A 23,480-nucleotide genomic window follows, 5' to 3' on the forward strand; every position below is an offset into this window, starting at 1 on the left:
AGTAAATAAAAACAATCTTCAAGCCAGAATTAAAATTGAACAACAAGCTCCGTCATCAGAGAGCCAGCTTATTATTTGCTATGGGGCTTAATACAAACATTTGATAGTCTTACTGAAGCAAACCACATCCTGAAACAAAGCTGCCTGATGTTCTTTGTAGTTAAGCATCCTCACTACAGAGCTGGAAAATGCCCAGAGGCTTTGGCAGAAAACAGCAAAGCCTTTGGTGGATGGATGCATCGGAGAGGTGATGGGGTCTAAACAACATTTTACCGGAACTCTAAAGATATGGAAGTACTGTCTGAGAAGATCAAACCTTTGGACAATATGACATACTGTACTTCGCCTGCATATCCTTACATCCCTGCATCGCATGGAGAAAAGACAAGGAGAAACAGACTGACTTTTCTTCTTAACCCCCTGTTCCTCATATATGACAAAACAATGACTAGCTCCAGCAACCTCTGTGATACTGATACATGTTCTGGCTGTTTCCTAAGAGGGATTTGTCAAGGGAAAACAGACATATTTTTGTTAACCTGTTGTTAAACTTAATCTAACGTTAATCTTATTTGCTTTGGTAGCTGTGAATTCATGACGATTACAAAATATGCAACTGATTATCTTTAACATCTATACGGTCAGTCTGAGCCAAACAGTCATCGTTTTGGCAAAATATGGCAAAATATTGGAACCTTGAAGCTCCATAGTAGCATATTTAGCCATATCTAACCAACATTATGACTCTTTGAAACACACTGAGCACATGGTTGGACAACAGAGAAGTGGATTATGCTGCAGGAGTGATTGTAGAAATGTCTTTCCTGAAACTAATCACCTCTGTAGACGCAAAACAGTGACCAAATACAGACCACCGACAATTTCAAGTGATGTGTAAAGTAAAAGTTAGGAGACACTTTTTTTATCTGCTGAACAATATCACATTACCATTAAAAGTAATTAAAATCTAAACGCCAGTAGCTGGAATACTGATTCCGATATGTTTCCAATCCAAGTTGTGGCTAAGAAACAACTTAAAGTTAAACAAAAGATGAACTTGACTGATGTGTTTTTGTAAGACAGGCACTGGCATCACATGGCACGTGAATCAATGACACATTGATATAATGAGATTTACACAGGTTTGAATAACAAGTGTTATCTATTACTCAAACCGCATATGGCCAGAAAAGCTTACTACGAGCATCCAATCCAGGCTAGAGGCCCAGATTGTGTGCAGATCTGTCACAATCAGACCCAAATGCCAGCGGCTGACAAAGCCTTTTTCCAGGCGCTTTAAGAAATCAATGTGATGAAAAGGTTCATTTCCCCCAAACCCTAGATAGCTCCCGTATTGTTCATTCTGATTAAGAGAAAGCATACATCGGCACCCTGACCTTGTGTATGCTACAGCCTTGCAGCATGGCAGCTTAATGCGCAGTACATCTCCTGTGATGGAGGCCTTACCAAGGCTGTCTCTAATCAGTACAACGGACACCCAGTTATTCAGAGCAAGGGATAATGTTGCTATGGCCCTTTGATGCAAAGTAATATGTGCCTTGTTTCCCTGATAGTCCTTTGCACCATCAACCATTTTAGTGGAAGACCAATTTGAGGTCTCCCATGAGAAGAGTATTTTGTCAGATTCCGTTTTAACAACCTAGGTCAACCTAGGCCAAAAATTATCTGAATGTACACTGTCCAAGAACCCATTTTAACATGTAAAACAGCTGTTGACTTATTCCAATACAGTGCACTTATTTGATGTGTAAGAGAAGAACTAACAGTCTGGTTGGTTGCTACAATAGCTCTGTCCTGAGATAAACTGGAGGCAGCGAAACTCAAAATGCACTTATCACATGGCATTCACGTCCACACTTTACTGAGCAGCAGACAGATGTTACCCAATGTTTGTAATCCAAAATAATGAAGTATTTCCTGACAGTCCAGATAGAAAAGAACATTTTACATCGATCCATTAGTCTTGGAAACAAGCTAATGGCGAACAGTTTCAGCCAAAATATGTTACATCCGCAATGCCAAGTGTCCCCATATGGCCATTTTTGCATGGCCTGTAACCACGTTGATCCAGTACTAGCTGTCCTTCAGCGAGAACAGGTCCCCCCCCCCCTTCCTCCCCTTCCAACAGTCCAGCTAGGGGCTCCCCTCTTTGCAATTGGAGTGTGTTTGCTGCTGGCTGTGCTCACTCAGTGACTGTGTGGGCGATTCTGGATGTGTTCCAGGGCTAGTGGTGCAGGCAGGGGGCTCTTTCTCACCACACATGCGGCTGCAATTAAGAGAAGGAAAGGGCCTTGTTCCAGAGGTCCATTGTTACTGCCCGCACTCTCAGAGATCCCACAGAGCAGATGCTATGCAAATTGGACTCCTTTTCAGTGCTTGCAGGAGGAAAAGAAAGAATGAAGAATTCTCCCAAAGGCTATGCTACGTCCCCTCTTCAAGTGGTGTATAATGATACGGAATATATTTTTGTCTGTCCATTTTTCAGCCCACTGACATAAGCTTGATTGTACACTGTGGAATTGTTCTGCCTTTGAGTCCCTTTTTTCAAGTGAACTTTCTAAATTTAATTTGCAGTCCACCAAGTCACAGTGGGGTTACATAATTATATTGGTTTCCAAAGCATTTTGACACATTTCAGGGTTTGTACAGACATATTACACGGTAAAAAGGATCTAAACCGTTTTCAGATGGGTTTCAAACTTCTACCAAATTTTAATTACAACATATACTTCACTACTCTAAAGAGCTCATATACACATGTGTGTGTGTGGCACAGAGCTTAGTATAGTACATACAAGAGTGGCTCTTCACATAGTGACAATAGTCGAGTGTATAGTACCATAATCATAATGGACATTCACATTACAGTGAAGCTGGAGGTAACCCAGTACACTTAAAAGTCCATTAGTCCCTGAAGAAAGACATTAGCTGTGGCCATGAGACGCCATCTAAGTTTTGTCGCTAAGAAGTAAACAAAATACTTTTAAAATAATTTTCCTCAGCATCGCTTAAGATTTCTTTCTCAAGATATTGAAAGGAAATGTGGTAAAGCATCTGTTTAATAATTCAAACTCATGGTGTGTTTAAGTCTTACACACTTAACTTCACATTTTACTTAATATGTATTGATTATTTCTATGTTTGTTGGCAACTGTATATGACATTTTCCTTCTTTTACAGTGTGTCCTTGTGGCGTGTTCATTAAGCAACAATGTAAAATCAAATTCTAATGAAAGTAAAAACAATAAAACAACAATAATAACAGTACTACTACTACTACTACTACTACTACTACTACCACCACCACCACCAACAACAACAACAACAGTAACCTGTATATGGTAGCTGATGTCAATTTCAAACTGAAGATAGATGTACACACAGATATCTGAGACCAAGCTCAGGTAAACATCCACTACACTTGCTTCCAACAGACCCACCATCAAATGGTGTGTGTTTACTAGAATGGACATTAACATGTGCTTTCATTGGTGCTCACTCCAGTAATTGCATCCTCTGTGATTATCCTTCATTCTCTCAAGCTAATGAATGTTTTAATGCTCACATTAGAGCATTTATTTAGCACATAACAGCATTTTGATTACTACAAGCCAATTAAGATCAATTTTGCTTTGTGCCCTTTATGATCCAAGCTGAATGACCCAATTAAATGTCATGAATGATGAACCATAAACTTCTGAGATTTAATTGAGATGAGCAAAATGCTGTACACTGTGCCACAGCATGTATGTACATGTTGTATATGTCTCCATATCTCTGCTACAAATACATACTGTAGTTCAAATAAGCAATGTGTTAACTGCCTTTGACATGCAACCTGTAATAACTTCCCAATAATTTCATTATTCAAATTCACCGTTTCTGACAAATATTCTCTCAAATCATTCCCATTATCTAGCTAACATTTAAGTAAATCACAATGAAGACAGCAAAAAAAATACTTTATTGTCTTTAAAATATACTAATATTTTCATTAGAACATTGAAAATATACTATCAAAGAAGTATACAAAATTCACACTTTCACCTGTTTTAAAAATACAACTTTTAACACACTTTAAAATAATTGTATTGTAGTATAATTTCCAAAAATATATTAGAAGAAGAATATATTTTAAGTGTAAGTTCTGTGCAATTACTTAAATGTAGATTTTTATATATTTCAAAATGTATGCTCTAAATTACCATTGAAACAAAGTATTTAAAGCACAAGGTTATTTTTGGGGAGTTTTTCCTGATCCGATGTGAGGTCCTGGGACAGGGATGTCGTATGTGTACAGATTGTAAAGCCCTCTGAGGAAAATTTGTAATATGTGATATTGGGCTATACAAAATAAACTGAACTGAAAATTGAATTGAATTGAAAATTTGATAAATTCTGATTTTAAATATACCAAATTTTTTGTAATTAGCAAGTAAACTTATTCATGCTATTATTTTAATATATTAATTGTATTATTATTTTGGATACCAAATATACTTTTGGTATACTATTACCACAATATTCTTATATTTATAAGGTTACATATTTGTAAAATACTCATAATATTTTTCAAATATACTTTAAGTAATCGGCATGCATATTAGCACATACACATAGTCATATACTTAAATTGTATACTTTAAATTGTTCCAATTTAGCACAAAAGAATATACTAAATACACTTCAAATTGTGCTTAATTACTATTTAATCACAACTAAAATATATTAAGTACACAATTAGTTGTTCCAAAATAGCACATTTAAAGTATACTTATGATTAGTAGGGCTTCAAGTATACTCAAGTATGCTAAGATTAAATATACTTAGCATATTTATGTTTCACCTGGGTAGCTCTGCTCTCATTTATCCTGCTCGGCAATAATAATCCATAACCCCAGTAACATATGTAAATGATTATTCTACAAAAGACATTTAATCATTGTGGCAGAGCACCACAGAGCCACTTTCTTCAACAGTCCCTGCTAATTGGTATAATGTATGAATTATGTCCTGGCCTGTCAGTTAAGGGAATCTCTGTTGTCTCAGGTTTGTGTTGGTAGTGCAATGGAATCGGCATGCTGGTCTTTTCCGTGGTGTAGTCTGAGGCCTCTAAGGTGGCAACATTCAACCAAGACTCAGATATACATAATGGATGTGGAAGAGCGTGCCAAGGAGCCAGCTGGCATGGTATTATAAGAGGAGGGCTGTGTTCAGATTTAGACAAATGTGCAGAGACAGTCCAACCCATATGGATTGGCTTTGGGAATCCAGCAAGGTTAACACTCTCTTGGAGCTCCACAAGGGTTGACTGATCCTCTTATGGGAGAGGATAAGATGGAGGTCCTTCTTATCATTTACACTCTTATCTAACATACGTAAAGCTATTGAGCTGCCACCTGCCCAATACTTCCTTCCCACCTGCAAACACACATCATTACCTAATTCCACATGTGATTTACAATTTGTCTACACAGCAATGTTACGTCTCGACACACAAGTTGTAGGATGCACTGCTGGAATTATGTTCGACATGAGGACTCCCTCAGAGCGGGGAGCAGACGCTGACCGAGCGTGCTGCTCCTTGTGATCCATGCCAGGCCCCACGTTGGGCTCCACTGTAACAAGTGTGAGTCCCGGCAAAGCACAAAAGAGGGCAACACAGGATATTTTGGAAGTAACCGGCTTTATTATGTTAAGTTTCCGTTCTGCTTCCGCACGCTCGGTCAGCGTCTGCTCCCCGCTCTCCCTCCCGTTTTCCATCTACTACCTGCTCTTATATTGGAGAGACAAACATTAAATTGACCCCAGCTGAGGCGGATTACACATCACCCCCGCTCCCTCCCCTCTGCAGCTGAGCCTAACCACACCCCTCTGCCTCAGCATTAATTTGCATGACTGGCACACGTGTTTGAATAATGTAAAAGATACTCATGCTAGCATTTCTTACTCTTAGACTGGAGTAGACGTCAGGCTTTCAGTGTCTTTAAAATTCAGAAAAAGACACGGACATCCCTTTTCTCCTTGTCTTTAATAACCACTCTTTGGGGCTTTTTTGGTAATTTCTCAGACCTGATTTAAAATAGAACAAATTATAGTCAGGGCAAAGATCAGATTTTGTCTTACTTTACCTAGCAGCTTTCAGACCCAAATGATATAATAAGGAACCACAGCTTCGTTACAGATGTTTCTCTTTACTCCACTATAGCTGCTGAAAGAGATTGCAAAGGTCATTTTAATACTCGTTTCCCTCCAACACATCCAGATAAATGCACGTATCTATCATAGAGAGCTTGAGGGAAAGAGCAAGAGTAGATTTAAAAAATGCCTCACAGAGCGTTTAGTTTAATTTAAGACAGAACAGTAGATGTATTTTTTATCACCGTTACTTGTCTTGAGCTTCCGGAATCACACATAAAAGCTGTAAAAGCAGTTTCTTTTGAATTACACAAGCACAATGACAAACTGCCTTTCTGAGGAGACATGGCCATGCTGTCATGGACACCCAAGAGGATTGTTGCAAGCAGAGAGGTAGGCAACAGAAAATGCAACATAGCTATTTTAATCTAATCTACTCAATGACAGTGTTCTATGACCAGCTGGTCAACACCCTGCCTCAAGCTCAGCCAGTCTGCAGTTGTTTGACTGAAATGTAGCATACGGTTGAATCTAACATTTTTCATTGGCTCCTACAAGAATACACAACAAACGGGAGAAGGACAGTTGCAGCCCTCTGCCAAGCAATTAACTGGTGATTTGGCACAGTAGAGATTTCTTCCCAGGTGTCCCACCCTCTTCCTCACATGAAGCCTGTGTTGTTCCACGCCTCCCGTTTCTCCTGATGGCCTCACAGGCATCGTATTAGTTGTGCCAATAAAGCTTTTCATTTGGCTGTTTAAAAGGAGATGGAGAGGAAGTGTTCCCATACTTAGCCCTGGCAACCTCTGCTGAGGGGACTACATTCATTTTATCATCCGCATTGCTCAGGAAAAAGATTCTGTCATGCAATATAAATGGCTGCCCAAGAAGGGCAATGTGTCTCATACATATTGTGCTCCCGAAGCTCCCCTTACATGCTTATAACAGCAGCCTTCTGGATATTCATGTGGATACAGATTATGCCTTTCTATTCACAGGAGATGAAAAATGTGAACAAAACACACTTAACTGACTTCATTTTGGCCGAATATAATACCCCAAAAGATATGATTTGAATGATTGGTCATGTGTTAAAGCTCTTCAAAGTAAAAAGAAGTGAAGGTTTTTGAGATTTTCTTTGATAGAATTTGGGAATTTTCCAAAAGTGAAATAATGAAATGTTGTATTCTATACACCAAAGCATATATGCTTTTGTTCTATGACTAGCTTGAATTCAAATCTCTGACAACGTTAACACCATTCACAAAAGAGTATATATTTAAGATTGAGTTAACTTTCCTTTAATTGTATTGGGATGTAATTTCATCTAATAAAACACCTGAGACCTCATTACTAAATCCAATCACTTTCAAGGGAGAAAGTATTTCTTCAAACCAGACTGTGACTCTCATTATGTTGGTTAACTCTGGCATCTCCCTCTCCTATCAATTGTTATTCAAAGGGAACGTTAATCTCCAATCACTGAACCAATGATATTGTATTAGCAGCTACAGCATAAATGGAATGGGTAATATGCTGTGAGAAACACTGAAAGATGAACACTGTTATACTCCCTTTTACCCCAATTCCAATTGATCAACTCCAGACTTGTGTCACCTTTAAATTGGATTTGGCTGGGGAGAGAACATTATAATTAATTCTGGATTGGACCTTGTTACACAAGGTTGCAACAGTGCACTTCCTTTTCAAAACAGCTATACAAATGTAGGGCAGTTAAAATGCTAATTAAGCCCAATCATCTCACAATCCACAGGCGTTGCTGTGTTGTAAACAACACTGTCAGTGCTGCGTGATTACAAAAGTTTAATTCAAAAGCAGTCTCTTTCTGTTTAGTTTGTGCCCTGGGACATCAATGGAGACATAAATTCATTAAAAGTCTGTTTCTACATTACGTGCATTTCCCTCTTTTCCTGTCTTTTTCCTGTATTCTAAAATGATGAGGTATCAGGCAGACAGGAACACATTTGTACATTCCAAATAAAAAGAAAGAAAGAATGAAGACGACTCCTGTCATAATTTGATCTGGCTGTGACATCTTTATCATTTCTTATCATTTTATCATTACACCCATTATCCGCTGGGAATATTACTCACCTTTCTTGTTCCCAAAGAATAGGGTCTGTTGTGCAGGGTTTGACCACTGGAGGGAAGTGTTATCATTGTAATCCACGCGGCAGGTCATGTTGGCTGTGCCCCCCTCCACCACCGTCACATTCTGAGTTATGGGGAACTGACCTTGGCTACCTGTGGGATTATTAGACAGAGTTTGAGGTCATGGCCGTGAAATATATAGATTGCTGTTTTAGACTGGTTCTTACCGTCTTTTCATTGAATCACATTAATGTACCATTCAGACTTGACACCTTTCAAAGTTAATGTTCTATCATCATATCGCCCAATTACATTAATGTCTTCATTACATCACAGTAAACCAAAGATAGCTTAATGAAAGCCTCATTGACATGGACATCAGCCTTCGACAGCTGTTGGTGCCAGAAAACAGTGTTATTTTTTTTTTACGATGGAGACAATGGTAGGTTTTAGTCTCCCAGAGTGCCTTCCTCGCTGCCTTATTGCAGGGCCCTAATTGGTAGCATGGCCTAATTAGAGGTAGTCATGTTCTGCTGCAGAGTCTAGAGCTGCAGCTGGGTGGTAAATTGACACATAATCCTAGACACTGTGGACCTTCGATCCGAGCGACTGGCATGCCCTGAAACAGCCGCTCGTCACAGTGTGCAGAAGACATCCAAATGAGGCCTAATCACCCAGCCTTGCTGGATTTTACCTTCTTATTCCACATTTGTACTTGTCGTCTCAGCAAAGTCCCCTAATTACATTGCAGAAGCATTTCTACCCTGCCTGTGCTTTATTGAACTCTGCCAAGCTTCAGAAACAGATGTCTAAAACCCAATTCTCTTTTGCAGGGAATTGTGAGAAGACAAAGTGTAAGCTAATATGAGTCTGACCAGAACGGCCCCTTGAAGAATGACAACAGTGAACAACAACTGTGTTAGAGCCCTTGAGTTCACGCTTGAAGCTGAATGTGCTGTATTTCCATGGAAGCATTTTTCGGTCTAGGCTAATCTGTGTGCATGTTTTCTCTTCATTTCACAGGTCTGCTTTGCTTTCCTTTTATCATGTGCCTGAATATGAAGGTGACATTGTCTTTGCATCTCCAAGGTACAGTTCACCATGGGGATATTTCAACTAAGGGAGCAGGTGTCTGCCTCATTAGTCCCGCTCAAATAGGGGAGAAGGTCTGTGAACCTTCCGTGACCTCGATTGTCAGCTAGAGGTGAAAGTGAGGCTGACTATAACTAGTGATGAGAGTAGGATTCCAACAGTGTACATCACTTATCTGCTCCTTACACCCAATCAGCCAATATCACATCAACAAACCATTTCATCATGTCATCATTACAATAATACAAATGCAGTTGGCTGGATGTCAGAAGGTAGTCCAGCAAAATCAGCTCGGCATGTCATATTAAAAAGAGAAATTGATGCGGATGCATTGTGTGTGGGGTACCATGTGGAGGTGTTGTTGTCAGTTCCTGCATATCTTTAAAAAAATGTTGTCATATCATCTACCCCACCATCTTCCCAGTATCTTAGCTGCCTGTCTCCAGTGTATACTGAAAAGAAATAATTCAAATCTGAACAGCAATGCATATAATTCTCAATCCCTCAAGTTCTGGTTGGTTTATGTACAGTTGCAAAAGCTTGTAATTATGCAAGCGAGGGCAATACAAGTTGTTTACATAATCAGTAGTAAGGTCGTGAGGGTAGTTTTAAAAGAAGTGTCAGTGCAGGTTGCTGTGCACTCCAGCTAACTGGGTTTCACAAATGCATTCATGAAATTCCAGTCTTGACATTCTGTAGCAGTCGGTATGGCAAATGCAGTCCCTTCTGGAAACATAATCCCCCGTGCCAAGTACAGACTGAATTTTTCATTTTGCTTGAAATGGTGATTGGAAGCGGTCGACCTTCCTTCTACAGTACAGTGCCAAACAACAGTCTCCAAAGTCACTGAACCACAAACTGATTCCCGGGCGCTACACTGTGTTGTGAACCTCGACACACACTGACCTCACTTTAAAGACGCACATGATCCGGTGTGTGTGACAAGGAGGGCTATTCCACCCCATATTTAATTTAATTTGAGTAAGTTGAGGCACATTTTGTACTAAAAGATGTCATAGCACTATACATTACAATTCTGTAATAAGAGGATAATAAGTGGTTAATATCTTATGCTGGGGTGATTCCATGATTATCGCAAAGGAAACTAAAAACAGTTAGACTGTATTGGTAATAGTGGGGGTTTACTTCTGGGTAACATGGTAAAAATATGACAATAATAATAATAATAATATATATATAATATCTCTCAGTAATAATGTGGCAATAATGGTTTTAAGGCTTTACAACACCCATTACATCCATTCAGCATTTTCACTTAAATTCAACAGATCAACACATGGTGACCTTAGCAGTAAATAACCAACAAGCACTACAGGTACAGAAAGATACAATAAAAGCTTCCTGGTAAAAGTGTAGATTATGTTGGACTATGGCAGTGTTATGGAGGTATGAAGGTTGTCTGCTTCACTGATGATCCAAGATGACTCAGTGAAATGCAGTGATGAAATGAGAAATAAACCTGCACTTTTGAAATATGCCTTTGGGGAGGACATGCTTCTTAAACACAAAGCATATCAGTTCTACAGGCTAAATGACTTTAATACATGGCATTGCTGTATTCCTTTTCAAGCTATTGGATACAGGCCTACATCTACTTATTTTCAGTCAAAGCCAGCTGCACTGCAGTTTAACAGTTTTCCCATACAGTCGACAGCATTGGAGCTGAATAGGTGAGGTGAGGTTGAGTAACCTGAGATATCTTGATGAAAGCAGCAGGCGCCCTCTGAAACACGAGTGTTTCATTTGGTAAATCAGGAGGTTGAAGGGGCGAGAAAAAGTCATGCAACAAATCAAAAATCCACAGTGCCTGGAGCATATTGGACAATGTTAAGGTGCAAGCTGTTAAAATTACACAAAACCATCAGCACAAACAAAGCATTCTCTCTCTCTCTCTATGTTATTATTTTGTTTTTTTACCACAAGAGGTATCAGATCCGTGGGAATGTGTACCGGAACACGGGCAGTCATAAACCAAGAGGTCTCCATAAACAGGACCGTGTTCCAGCAAAACCTTTTAGTGTTAGCTTTTTTCATGCTGGCAACTCTTCTCTCCTTTAATCGATGAATATCATGAAGTGCTATAGTAAAAGAAAAATCCAATATGTGATCAATCACATCAGTGTCTCTCTCACCCTCTTTCTGTTTTCCAATTCAGCTTCCCTTAAGCTTTCCATATTTTTATGCTAAAAGTGAATTTAATCAATTAAAATCCCAGCGTTTTATTGTTTTGTTTTTGTGCCTATGTGCTTTTAATCAAAAATGTTTCCAACATCATCCTGCTTATGGGCCGAAAGCTTAAAGCTATAATTGGTCCCTTGGCAGTGCTTTCCCCTTTCACAATGTTTTTTTATGATGGCCACATGGATCTGAGAGCTGCTGTTTTATTTTATTTTTACAGTTGAAGCAAAGAGCCCACTCCAGTGAAAGCTGAAACTGGCAATATCACCCTGAGCTGGGAGATTATGGTCCACATTCAGGTGGGCCACCAGCACACTGATCATCAGTCACAATGTCAGCACACATGAGATTAGTCAAGTTGTTTGCTGTGCTGTGCACAGTCAGAATGCTGCTGACGCCTCTCTCCACTGTGACATTAACTCTCATTCAGAATCAAGTGACACTGCCTCATGAATCAAATATTTACCTGCACAGCTGAAATAAGGTAGGAATGTAAATGGAGAGCAGAGGATAGCATCTTCATTGTAAACATAAATATTTGATGATTAGATTTTAAAGGGGAACCACAGAATGATGTCTGCTAAAACACATAAATAAATGTGTGCACTTCATCTCTATACATTGTAGTGTGGGATGAGGTCTGTGCAGCAGGTGTAGAGTATAAATATGAATACAGATGTTCAGAATGGCTGGCTGTTGAGTGTGCATTAACGATAAACTATTTTATTTTATCTCAACCAGCCCCTCTTCATGCTGTTATCAGAATGCAGCTCAGACCGTAGCCTGGTGGAATCTGAGTCTGATAATATTAGAAGCCAAGAATATGATACTTTAGGTTATTGATTTTGCAAGTCTTGTGGGCTGGGTGGGCACCTAGAACATGTGAATATGAGGGAGATAGCAATATTTATGATTGTACTTAAAGTGAGGATTAAGAGAGATAGCTGATGCATCTAAATGCAGTGCTTTATCATTAATGATAATGTAAACACATTTTGTTTCTGTTTTGATAGGATACTCATGGAAAAAATCACAGCATTCTGTGAAAGTAGTTCTGAAAACCGGATCAAATGAGAGCCGTGTATAATTTCACGACTCGTCTAATGATCACTGATCCAGGTCGTAAGTTGAAAAATACGAGGAACATCTCTGTTGAGGAGAACAGAGAGTTATGGGAGGAAGAATAAGCCATACCACCCCAAAAGCCTTTTTCAGTTTCAGCTGAATGCACCAAATAATGGAAAGCAGTGCCTTGATGAATGGCTGGAGAGCAGTCAAGCACAGCACTGCAGAATAAACTGTAAACTGCAGGCTGGATAAAAAGAAAACAAATAACTCAGAAAATAGTTCATGAAATAGCCGATGCCTCCATTCATTACTCAATGCTACCAATTATTAATTTTCATTAGAAATGAATTCCAGGCAGTTTATCAAACCACAAGTTCACCTCTGTTTTTTTTGGCTGATAGAGATGTTGGAGGTGCTGAGCATGCCATTAAGTCATGGCAATTTCGTACACTGCCTGCCAATAACAAAATGCGATGTAGTAACATGTCTCTACAATTCACTTATGTATCCACAGTGAAAACTGAATGTGTGACATTGATTTGGTGGAACTGCAATGTAAAGACTGCTTATACTTTTAGGTCTAGGCAATACCAATGAAAACTTCAAGAAGAGCCACTAAAACTTAACAGCAAAATAAAATAAAATTAATTGATGAAAGTCTTACATTCTTGTTACGTAAAACTTCTCTGTAATCTGTGATTTACATACACATGAAATACTTGAATCCATTTTTGGGACGGAGACTAAAATTTACTTTGAATCGCAGACAGCCAGTATGTTAAATATGTATGGAAATAATGACATGTTTGTCAAACTAGCTGTCTATGAATGATTGCTAAAAAAGCCAAAAAACAAACACAACCTTTTTTACTGTTTACAAATAAATGTATTCCAATTTCTTTTGTAGACAGTAAATGCTGTAAAGTTAAAAAGTGAGGAGTTTGGAGAAGAAAATCAAATATCCCGCATTATTACCTACAATATATTTAAATAGACAATATGCTCTTGAGAACATGGTAATTAGTCACTGCAATTGCTGTGACTTGACAAAATTGTAATTAATTGGCTAACTCTAAACTGCGTGGCCTATTTGCCAGCATGTTGGGAGGAAAGGAAGTTGAACATCCGCAGTCTATAAATATTCCATTTAATTACAACTTGAAGCCTCTCGTGGTGTGCATTCCTTGGTGGAGAGCACAACACATAACAGAGCTCGCCATCTCCCATGTGAGACAAACTCAGTGTGAAGTTTTGTAAAAGCATGGCTTACATTTTGTTCTCCACATCCTGTTGGAATCCCTGTGTTATTCCTCTTTTACTTGTGTTGGAATAACTTAACCTCATTTGGGTCAGTCACTTTCTTCACAATAACTAACAGACACTTTCACATATGACTCATCCATCAGTTCAGCAGACATAATTATTCAGAGGTAAATAACTCCAGGACTAATGGTTGTGTAACATGGGAAAAAAATAAACATATCCAACCTTCCTTACAAAATAAAGACCTACAGTTTATACCAATTGTTAATAGCTGTGCTCTTTAATACACATATTTCTGAAAGCACTGAAAACATCTTGCTCAAACGTATGACTCACTTTATATGAGAGCAGATACAGGTGAAAGGTGGGCTTTTATGGAAACGCTTCAAATAGTTGCGAGAGAGAAATGTTTGAGTTTTCTATTGACCTCGTTTCCTTCACCTCTTTAGTATTATATGGTACGCCAAGGCTTAATTATGGGTCATTTTATGTTGTGTTACAATCATACAGATGGTTCTTTCTGGTGCTACTTTTAGTACTCTGCAGTATGTCTGTTAGACCACATTGGCTGTGTTACACACCCTGTTCAGCTGGTGTCCTGCACTACACCTCTCACAAAATGATGTAGACAAAACAGCTTATGACCTTCAAGTTTGGTTCAGTGAATATTTTCTCCAACGAGGGAATCCTGTCAAAACCAAATTGCTCTAATAATGCCGGGTGTCATACATTCATATCTTTTATATATAACCTATGGATGTTCTTGTCTTATAACTGCCATGCCTTCTATAGAGTGTCTAAGGATAGAGAATGTTGTATGCTGTAAAGCTCCTTGTAAAACTTTTGATTATATGAATAAAAGGGAATTTCGGCATGGACTAAGTGAAGAGACCATATTGGCAACCATTCTGTTTTTTTTAAACTGATGTCAATATTTCATTGATAACTTTTATGGCTGAGGCCTTGCCCTCAGCTATATCTCTGACCTTTTGCCCCCTCATACATCAGAGTGCAGCTTTAACACCACCGGCAGGGCTCTTGGCAGTTGCTAAGTCTGGTTTCAAGATGAAAAATGACTGGATTTTACCTGACACCTTGGCTGTGAGATGTCCTGCCAGACCAGCTCAGACTGCTAATTCAGCATAATTTAAAATCACCTCTAAAATCTCATCTGAACAAAAAAGCCTTTTCAAATTCAAATTATTTTAATTGCTTGTTTGGCAGGCACTTTTGACTTCTGTTAGCGGAAATAGTGGTAATTGTATCAGCAGCAATATTACACTGTTTCAAACAAATATAAACCGTGGTAAAAGCAACAGTAGTGATGTAGAGTAAGTCTACTGTAAACCCACTCTGAGAATAGCAGATTTGTCAAGGAAAATAATTGTTGTTGAATGCATTAATTTAGCTTTTCTTTGGTAATTGCTTCTTAGTGTTTTTCAATAAGATAAGATAAGATAGTTATTGAAGAGGGACATGAGAGCAAGCAGAAGTAACCGAAAATGTAAACAAAGTCGAATCTGTGAAGCCAGTGTTTCAATGGTTCTAAGCTATGCTCAGTCCACCTTAGTTGCACATCCGTCGTATCCTCACATTGATGCACACAACTGTATTGTTAAGATATAATGAACTCCAGATGAATCTCGTTCAACCAAACAGGCCATCCAAACAAAATCATTTGTATTTTGCCAACTTGGGTGCTGTAGCAGTGTAAAGGTGCTGGGTTTAACAGGAAAACAGGGTTAGAAATACACAGTTCAACTGTAAGTTCACGCATGTTTTAAATCTGATCAAAGGCAAATTCCCAGGAGCATGAACTGACAATTGGTGTCTTGTTTTTTCTCACAGCACAATCAAGGACAATCTACTTAAAACACACTATTTCATAGTAGCTTTATTAATATAAGGAAATCACACCTCTTAGTACTGTAAACTGCAATGTCTAAAATGATATGTTGACCGTAATAGTGCCACGGTATTGGTTTCAGTTTTCCCCTGGACAATAGAGCTGATGTTTCTGTCAGCCAAAACAGCTTCCAAACTGTACAATTAGTGCAGCTCTAAAGCTATTCATGTTTAAATAGAGTATTTTCTTGTGAATTAAATGTTTCTTTTCTGTTATGAAAGCAGATAGGACGGGTGGTGTGGCACCACCTCAATAAGCCTGTAAGGTATGTACTGCATATGAACGCATGTTAGTTACTGAAGGTGGTTAGCATTCCTGTTTTGTATTTCATCATAATTATATTGTCTGAAATAAATACAACCAACTCTTCCAAAGATTCCGCCATTATACACCATTAGCCCGAAATGCGGTTGTTATGAACATGTTAGGTCAAGTATAGGTACTTTGCTCTACAGCACTCCTTTGTTCCTTTCGACTTTACAATTACTCACTGACATGGAATTAAAAAATTAACAAATCTTTGGCAGATCCCCTGAGCCGTACACTTTGCTTCAGCATCATTAATAGGGCATTGTCAGACGTGCCTGTTACCACAGAACCAGACTGGATTCAACAGTGATAGTCTCAGTTTCTTAATATATGTCAGCTTTGTGTCTAAAATGAATGACTTGTGATTGTTCTCTTACAGAGATGCACACCGTAAATAGAGACCTGTGATTCATAGGAAGTGAGGATAATTTGTACACGTTCAGAAAATGTAATGCAAAAATTATTAAAGCCAAACAGATCTCAACCCCGAAGTTGATGCAGCTGCTCAGAAAGACCCATAATCAGGCCCGAGAGTGTTGGTCTCGGGCTGTCCAGATAATGACTGCCTGTCACATGATTCTCCACAGTAGTATTAATATTATTGCTTAGTGCCATGTATGTGTTCTTCCTGCCAACACTAACAACAGCGCTCTCTCAAAGGGAGTGAAGTGTCTTAGATTAATGCTGACCCTTGTGTGAAGGACTGCTGAAAATGAATACACACAACCCTCCATTCTGAAACAATTATACCAGTTAACAAAATGGCTTCTAACTGGTCTGCTGGCTAGAAACAGATAGCAACACTGCATTTGTCAGCACATTGATGATCCATACTGTACGTTACTGGACTGCACCAACACTCTCCGTTTAACACATCATGGAAACAACATGTTCCATTCACTATAGTCCAAATAAGATCACTTTTGAAAATGTGGGCTAGATGTTGGCAGTATGCAGAATACGAATGCATGCAAACCCCTTCTGTGGTTTCTGTCTGTCTCAATCTTAAATTGTTATGAGATTGCAACAGCGTTATTAGTAGCTGGTACTAATTGCTTATTTATTTGGGGCATATGATGGAATATGTAAATCAGTAGGGCAAGAGAAGAAATGATGTAAAAAAATGTTGACATATTTTTTAACAACACAAGAAAAGAGGATATGATCAATGCAAAACTCTACATTGTAACTAAAATATAAAAAGCTAAGTACAGTGTAGGCCTGAACTACAGTAACCCATGAATACAGTCATAATATAAGATACAATATAAAGCGATGTTGCAAACAGTGTGATAAATCTGACAACACCAGTCTTAAAAGGAGAAAAAATAGCAAAAACATCATGTCATTTATTTCTATAACAAAAAGGTCATATCTGTCACTAAAATCAGTCATTCAAGCTGACAGTGTAATTTAAGGCCTATTGGTTCAACACCAGCAGAGATGCTTCGTATTGGTTATGGCAAATCTGCTGATCTGAGACACTCAATAAGCTGTGCCATTTTTTAAGCTATCGGCCTAGTTGATTGGAGAGATTTAAGCAACTATTTAGGGCCATCAGCTAATTAGCACTACATCTAGATCTGATCCATTAATTGCAGCTAATCTTTAAATGACCTGTCCAAAGTAATCCATGTTTGCAAACTGTGCAACTACTGGTTCAAACTTAGTCAACTTTAGATAATTCAAAATCAACAGGGAACATTTAAAATGGTACTTTACTTCCAATGTGCAATTCATTCAGTCATAGAAAATTCATATGAAAGTATAGAAAAAAACAAAGGCTGTGATTACTTTTCTCAAGATTAGTAATGTACTCTGTCACTCACTTTTTTTGCATCAGGGAATAGGCTAGAAGAGACACGTCACTCGCGATTGAACATCTGTATTCAGATGCAATGCAGCTACAGACAGGTTTTATATATATATATATATATATATATATATATATATATATATATATATATATATCAACTGTTCTCTTCATTCCAGGTGCAAATGGCTCCTGGTGGATATTTCCAAATCTCATATAAATCTTTCTTGCATTAAATGTGTTTGTGTGGAATCTTATCAAGACACATTCAAGTGTACACATCCTTTATCTGCTCTGGGGTTATAGTGGTTTTCCACAATGCTTCCATCAGCTGTAAACAAGAACAGTTCACAGCAGATCAGACGGAGACAATGACAATGTTGAAATGAGCCACCACATGACAACTGTGTATCGGCAACAATAGTGTGATCTTAAATGATGCAGTCAGTTGATTGAGCTGTTACAGAGGCGATGAAGCCTGTTAGAGAGAAATAACCAAGACGAAGTGAGCTGTCTGTCAACTTTACCCTCCATCAAAAAGGAGAATTTGGTGCCTGTTACTGAATAGCACCGCAGCAAAAGTAAACCTCCCTCGACTCAGAGGTGGTACTGAGCGCCGTCCTGCCCTGTGATTTGCCACAGTGGGGGAGGTACGGGGAAGGTACGGGGTTGAGAAGCCACAGAACTGACAAGAAATATCCCAGCTGGGCGAAACTCTTAGCAGTGTTTGTTTTTTTGCTGTGCAGGAGGTGGAAAGTGGGTCAGAAATACTGTACTGTCTCCAGGTGAAATATCACGTTCAACTGGCGTTACTTACACGACCGAACGTGTGATGTGCCTCAAATTAACTTTGGGATTATGTGTCTCTGTGCTTATAAACATTAAGCTGAGTGCAAAGTCTACATCATGACAAACAAATGGCAATGAAAACCAGCTCCCAATAGGGCTCAATCCGACTCTATGGGACTAGGGTCCAATATTAGATATCAAAACAGCCTCAGTATTGATGAGAATTCAGTGAAACATAAACTTGATTGGGATTTATTCTATTCTATTCTGCGAGACATGCATTCATGGTCCATCTCCACAAACCCTGCTGTATAATGTGATCATGTTTTAGATGTTCAATAAAATCTTATCACAGTAAGAATCCGTGCCTTGTTCTCTCCATATGTATCATAACCTCTATCAGAAATAAAATGAACGTTTAAATTCAAATTCAACCTGCCTGAATGTGCTCTTCAGAATGTTTACATAACACAATTGTACTCTATGATTTCAGCTTCATGTTTTACCTCTGCCATGTGGTTTACCACCAATAAGGTTTCTGCATTTTTCTCCTATTTGCAGAAAACAAAACACAATTACAAACAAGTTGCCTTGCTACTTCAAGATGAAAGACATGAGTTTGGGATGGACATGCAATTTCACTAATGAAGCAATTCAGGGACTCGGCAATGAGGCTTCCTTACTTGCCGGGGCAATTAAACTGCCACTGGAGGCTTGTAAATCTAGCAACTAACTTGCCCAAGTCAAAATGACAAAACACATTTCTTTTTCCAAAGGTTAACTTCTGTTGTTTTTAAATGTGCTCAATCAATAAACTCAATTTAAATCTTGCTTTCTTCTCGTCTCTGTTCAGTACCGATTGGTCACTGGCGACAAAACAGGTGGCAGGTGGCATAAAAAAGTTTAGTGCATCGAGCATTTTATTCAAACAGCAGTCTCCTGTAGTTGAATGGCCTTTGAGATGATGTGGGTGAAAAACCTAACTATATATGGTGCAGTTTTGAAAGAAAAAAGAGACATTTAACTTTAGTCTAGTTGTTATTTCATAAACCACAAATTAATAAAACAATTTGTAGAGTGGAATGGAAACATGGACTTCGAGCAAGTAGATTTCAGACCTACTTGCCCGACTGCATAAGTAAAAAAAGACATTAACATTGTTTTTACCTTAAATGTATTCTCTCTTAACAGTATCTATGTCAAGTTGGGTTTTTGTCCTGTCTCCATGTTTGTTTTGTGACTTTATTTTGGAAATTAACTCTCCTCTCGTTTTAGGTTCCTTGTCCTTCCTCATGTGTCACCAGTCTGATGGTCTTCCCTGATTCCTGATTGTGTCCACCTGTTTCTCCACTTCCCTCATGTGTACTTATAGTTGGCGTCTCCCCTTGTCCTGGGCCAGTGTGTACTGTCATGAAGGGAACTCTTGAGGAGGACTCGGACGCAGAGTAGAGGTTCAGCTGACAATCTTTTATTTCCAACAAAAATACACAGGGAAATCCCTGGAAACAAAAAACTCTTCCGAAGAGGGATGAACGGGGAAATGCTCTGGCTAAAGCCATAGAGCTGGGAAATACTAAATAACGGGAAGCCAACAAAACCTCTCTTAGCGAGGAAATGAGAAAATAATCAATCACTAAAAAAAGCTCTGAAATAATTCGAAGAGCTGTGAAGCAATAAAAGGCCAACCGAGGACTCTATGACAAGGTTCGGTACAGACAAAACTAAGACTTGGACTTGACAATAGTATAAGGCGGGTGTGCAAGACGAAAGGACATGACACACTGGCCCAGGACAAGGGGAGACGCCGACTATAATTACACATGAAGGAAGTGGGGAAACAGGTGGACACAATCAGGAATCAGGGAAGACAATCAGACTGGTGACACATGAGGAAGGACAAGGAACCTGAAACGAGAGGAGAGTTAATTTTCAAAATAAAACAGGAAGTCACAAAACAAACATGGAGACAGGACAAAAACCCAACCTGACATACAGGTGTGACAATCTACACTTTAATAAATGATTGTGTTTATCTGCACTGGTCAAAGTATTGCTTTAAATCTATAGGTAGGTCTCACTGTATAAATCCAAAGGCATGTTTTACATTATAATGATTTCTACTGTACACTCAAATTACACTGCTATAGCATGCAATAGAGAAGCTGATAAAAACCAATGCATTGATATTCAAGACTGATACATGTGGTTACATGCATTATCTTCACCATTATTAATAAAATGTACTAAGCATAATTAGACCTAAAAGTGCTGTTAAATAAGCGAGATTCCAGAAGTGTGGATGCAGAATGTGTATCTTCTGTTAATTAAAAGCTAGCCCCTAAATTACTTATGTAATTAGAAAACACTGCATTTTTAAAAAGTGAAAAAAAAGAAAAAGAAAATGTAATTAATGAACAGTAGGAACATTGGCTGTTAGTGGGTTTGGTTGAAGTCATGTTCACAAAAAAATAACAAAAGAAGCCCAAAAACAAACAAAAACACTGGCCTACAATATATAATGCATGAGCATATGATTCTGGTTAGTATATTGGGAAGCTAGTCATTTCACTGTCACACAGGAAAGACAACAATACAGTAGGTTCATACAATTTAAAGCAAATAAGTCAGAAGAACTAGCATATTGTTTTTTTGTTTTTTTTTACAGAATCCCGTAGTTACAACCCAGTGACATCAATACGCATACAGGCGGAGCCAGAGACACTGGGGTATTGATGCTGTGATTCTACAATTGTATCAGCTGCAGCAAGAACATGAACAATAACAGAAAATTAATATCCAATATAAAAGGAAGAGAAATGGTCTGTGAATCATCAAACAATCTGTAGCAGGATGGAAGAAGTCATTTGTGGGTTGGCAGCAAGAAATGAAATAAAAAAACACCCTAGGTGCTGGATTTTTACGCTCAGTGCATAATAAATCAAAATAAGACAATTTATTAGGCACTAGATCAGATTCAATGGCAATAATGTTAATACCTACACCACCAAATATCAGGACAAAGCATTAATTAGGCTACTGGAGGGCAGCGGTATATGAAAGCAGGCAGAGTAGCAGGCCTGTGACCAGAAGGTCTCCAGTATGAATGCACAGTATTTCTGGTAAAATCTGGGTTGGGAAAGCAAATGAGAAACATTCTCCTCCCTCATCTACCGCTAGTGTCCTTGAACCAGGAACAACCCCCCAGCTGCTCCACTGGAGCTGCACAGTGGCCAAATAGAGAAAAGGCATGACTGGGTAAGGCGGGCAGCTCCCTGGTGTGAACGTGTGAATCTAGACATATGGGAAGCAGGTTGTATCTAAAAAACAGTCAGCACGTTCGGCACATTTCTCCTGGAGAAATAAAGGTTGAAAAATTCCCAGAAAGCTTTGCTGAAAGCAGCGTATGTTAAAGCTTCCCGGGCTCTTGGGGGAGATAAAAGGGCGATTCAAACATTGTTTATTGGGAACGGTGTGCAACATAAATCATGTAGCAAGAAAATGGAGGCAATAACTCACCTTTCGCTTTGCTTTTCGTCCCAGCCACTGATAGCATGAGGGGGTAAAGCAAGGGAAGAGCAGGTTAGATAGGTAGTACAGTATGAAGGAGTAACATCGATGATTATTCACTACCCATGCTGTCAGGGGGTATGAGATGAAATGTTTAGAATGTGGAAATGTAAGTAGTATAATGCGTATTTATTTATACCACACTGTGTCAGGACATGTCAAATGTTAGAACTTATCAATACAACATTGCAGACACAAGAACACATGAATATACTGTAAATATGCCCCCTATAACAAGCTTAGTCATATCATGAATTATTTAACATCTACAAAACAAATATGCAGAGGGTAGTATGTAGTTATTTACACAAACATCAGGGCAAAAGAAACACCAGTAATGTCTTTGAATTTTCTTTCACAAGTATTCTCTAATATGACCTCAATGATACGCACTACTGTATTTGATAAATGACCAGCAAACCAGGTTAACGGTGAAAATGTCTGTTTAGGGCTTGAGGGGGACTTTCATACTCTGCGGTGCCAGTGTTTAGAGTTCTTCCGATATCAATACCATTACATTAAATATATATACACACACACACACACACACACGCGCGCGTGCACACACACACACACACACACACACACACACACACACACACACACACACACACACACACACACACACACACACACGCCTTACGGGCTAATCTGTGCGACAGTGCCTGGGAAGAATACTACTCAATAACTTTCAACTTCCACCTTCTCTGCAATACACTACTCAGGCTAACATGGCAGACTGGTAAACAGTTTCCTTTCATCATCACTCAAGAGACAGGTGCTTTGTTTGTCTCCAGTGTTACTGGCTACATAAAGAGAAGTGCTTTACTGTCTTTCAGACACTTAGTTAGATGTAATGAGGACAGAACATTGTGACCAAAGGCTTCAGACAAGAAGAGATTAACGGTAGAGCTGCCAGTACGGTTTTAAAAAGGACTCATTGCATGAACAACAAAACCAGCACTGAATGCTGATCAGAAGTACAACTGTGTGTGCCCAACACAGGACAAAGCACCACAGAGCGTAGAAAAGGCCCATTTCCAGATACGGTTCCTCCTCAACTTAATAAACTACAGCACTATGTCTGTCGTGGAAACACTGTTGAGATAGAAGAGTTAAAGCAATGGCTTTTTAATGCGCACAACTTTGTCAAAAGTGTGGCGACTGTTCACGAGAGGGAACATGGAGCTGGCATTATAGCAT

The 23,480-nt window shown here is 38.8% G+C and overlaps 1 protein-coding gene across 1 annotated transcript in view; it reads right to left on the reverse strand.

Moving 5' to 3' along the window:
* The window catches only part of LOC117741791 (cell adhesion molecule 2-like), a 39,516-nt gene extending 17,253 nt beyond the window's left edge, over nt 1-22,263 (reverse strand). The window contains exons 1-3 of the mRNA XM_034549015.1: nt 22,227-22,263; nt 21,882-22,001; nt 8,275-8,424 (exon numbers count right to left, since the gene is read on the reverse strand). Coding sequence (XP_034404906.1) covers nt 8,275-8,424; nt 21,882-22,001; nt 22,227-22,263 — 307 coding nt within the window. The remainder of the gene's footprint in view (nt 1-8,274; nt 8,425-21,881; nt 22,002-22,226) is intronic.
* Between the last annotated feature and the right edge of the window lie 1,217 nt (nt 22,264-23,480).

The sequence above is a fragment of the Cyclopterus lumpus genome, chromosome 13, assembly GCF_009769545.1.
Source record: "Cyclopterus lumpus isolate fCycLum1 chromosome 13, fCycLum1.pri, whole genome shotgun sequence".
In the NCBI taxonomy this organism is placed as follows: Eukaryota; Metazoa; Chordata; class Actinopteri; order Perciformes; family Cyclopteridae; genus Cyclopterus; species Cyclopterus lumpus.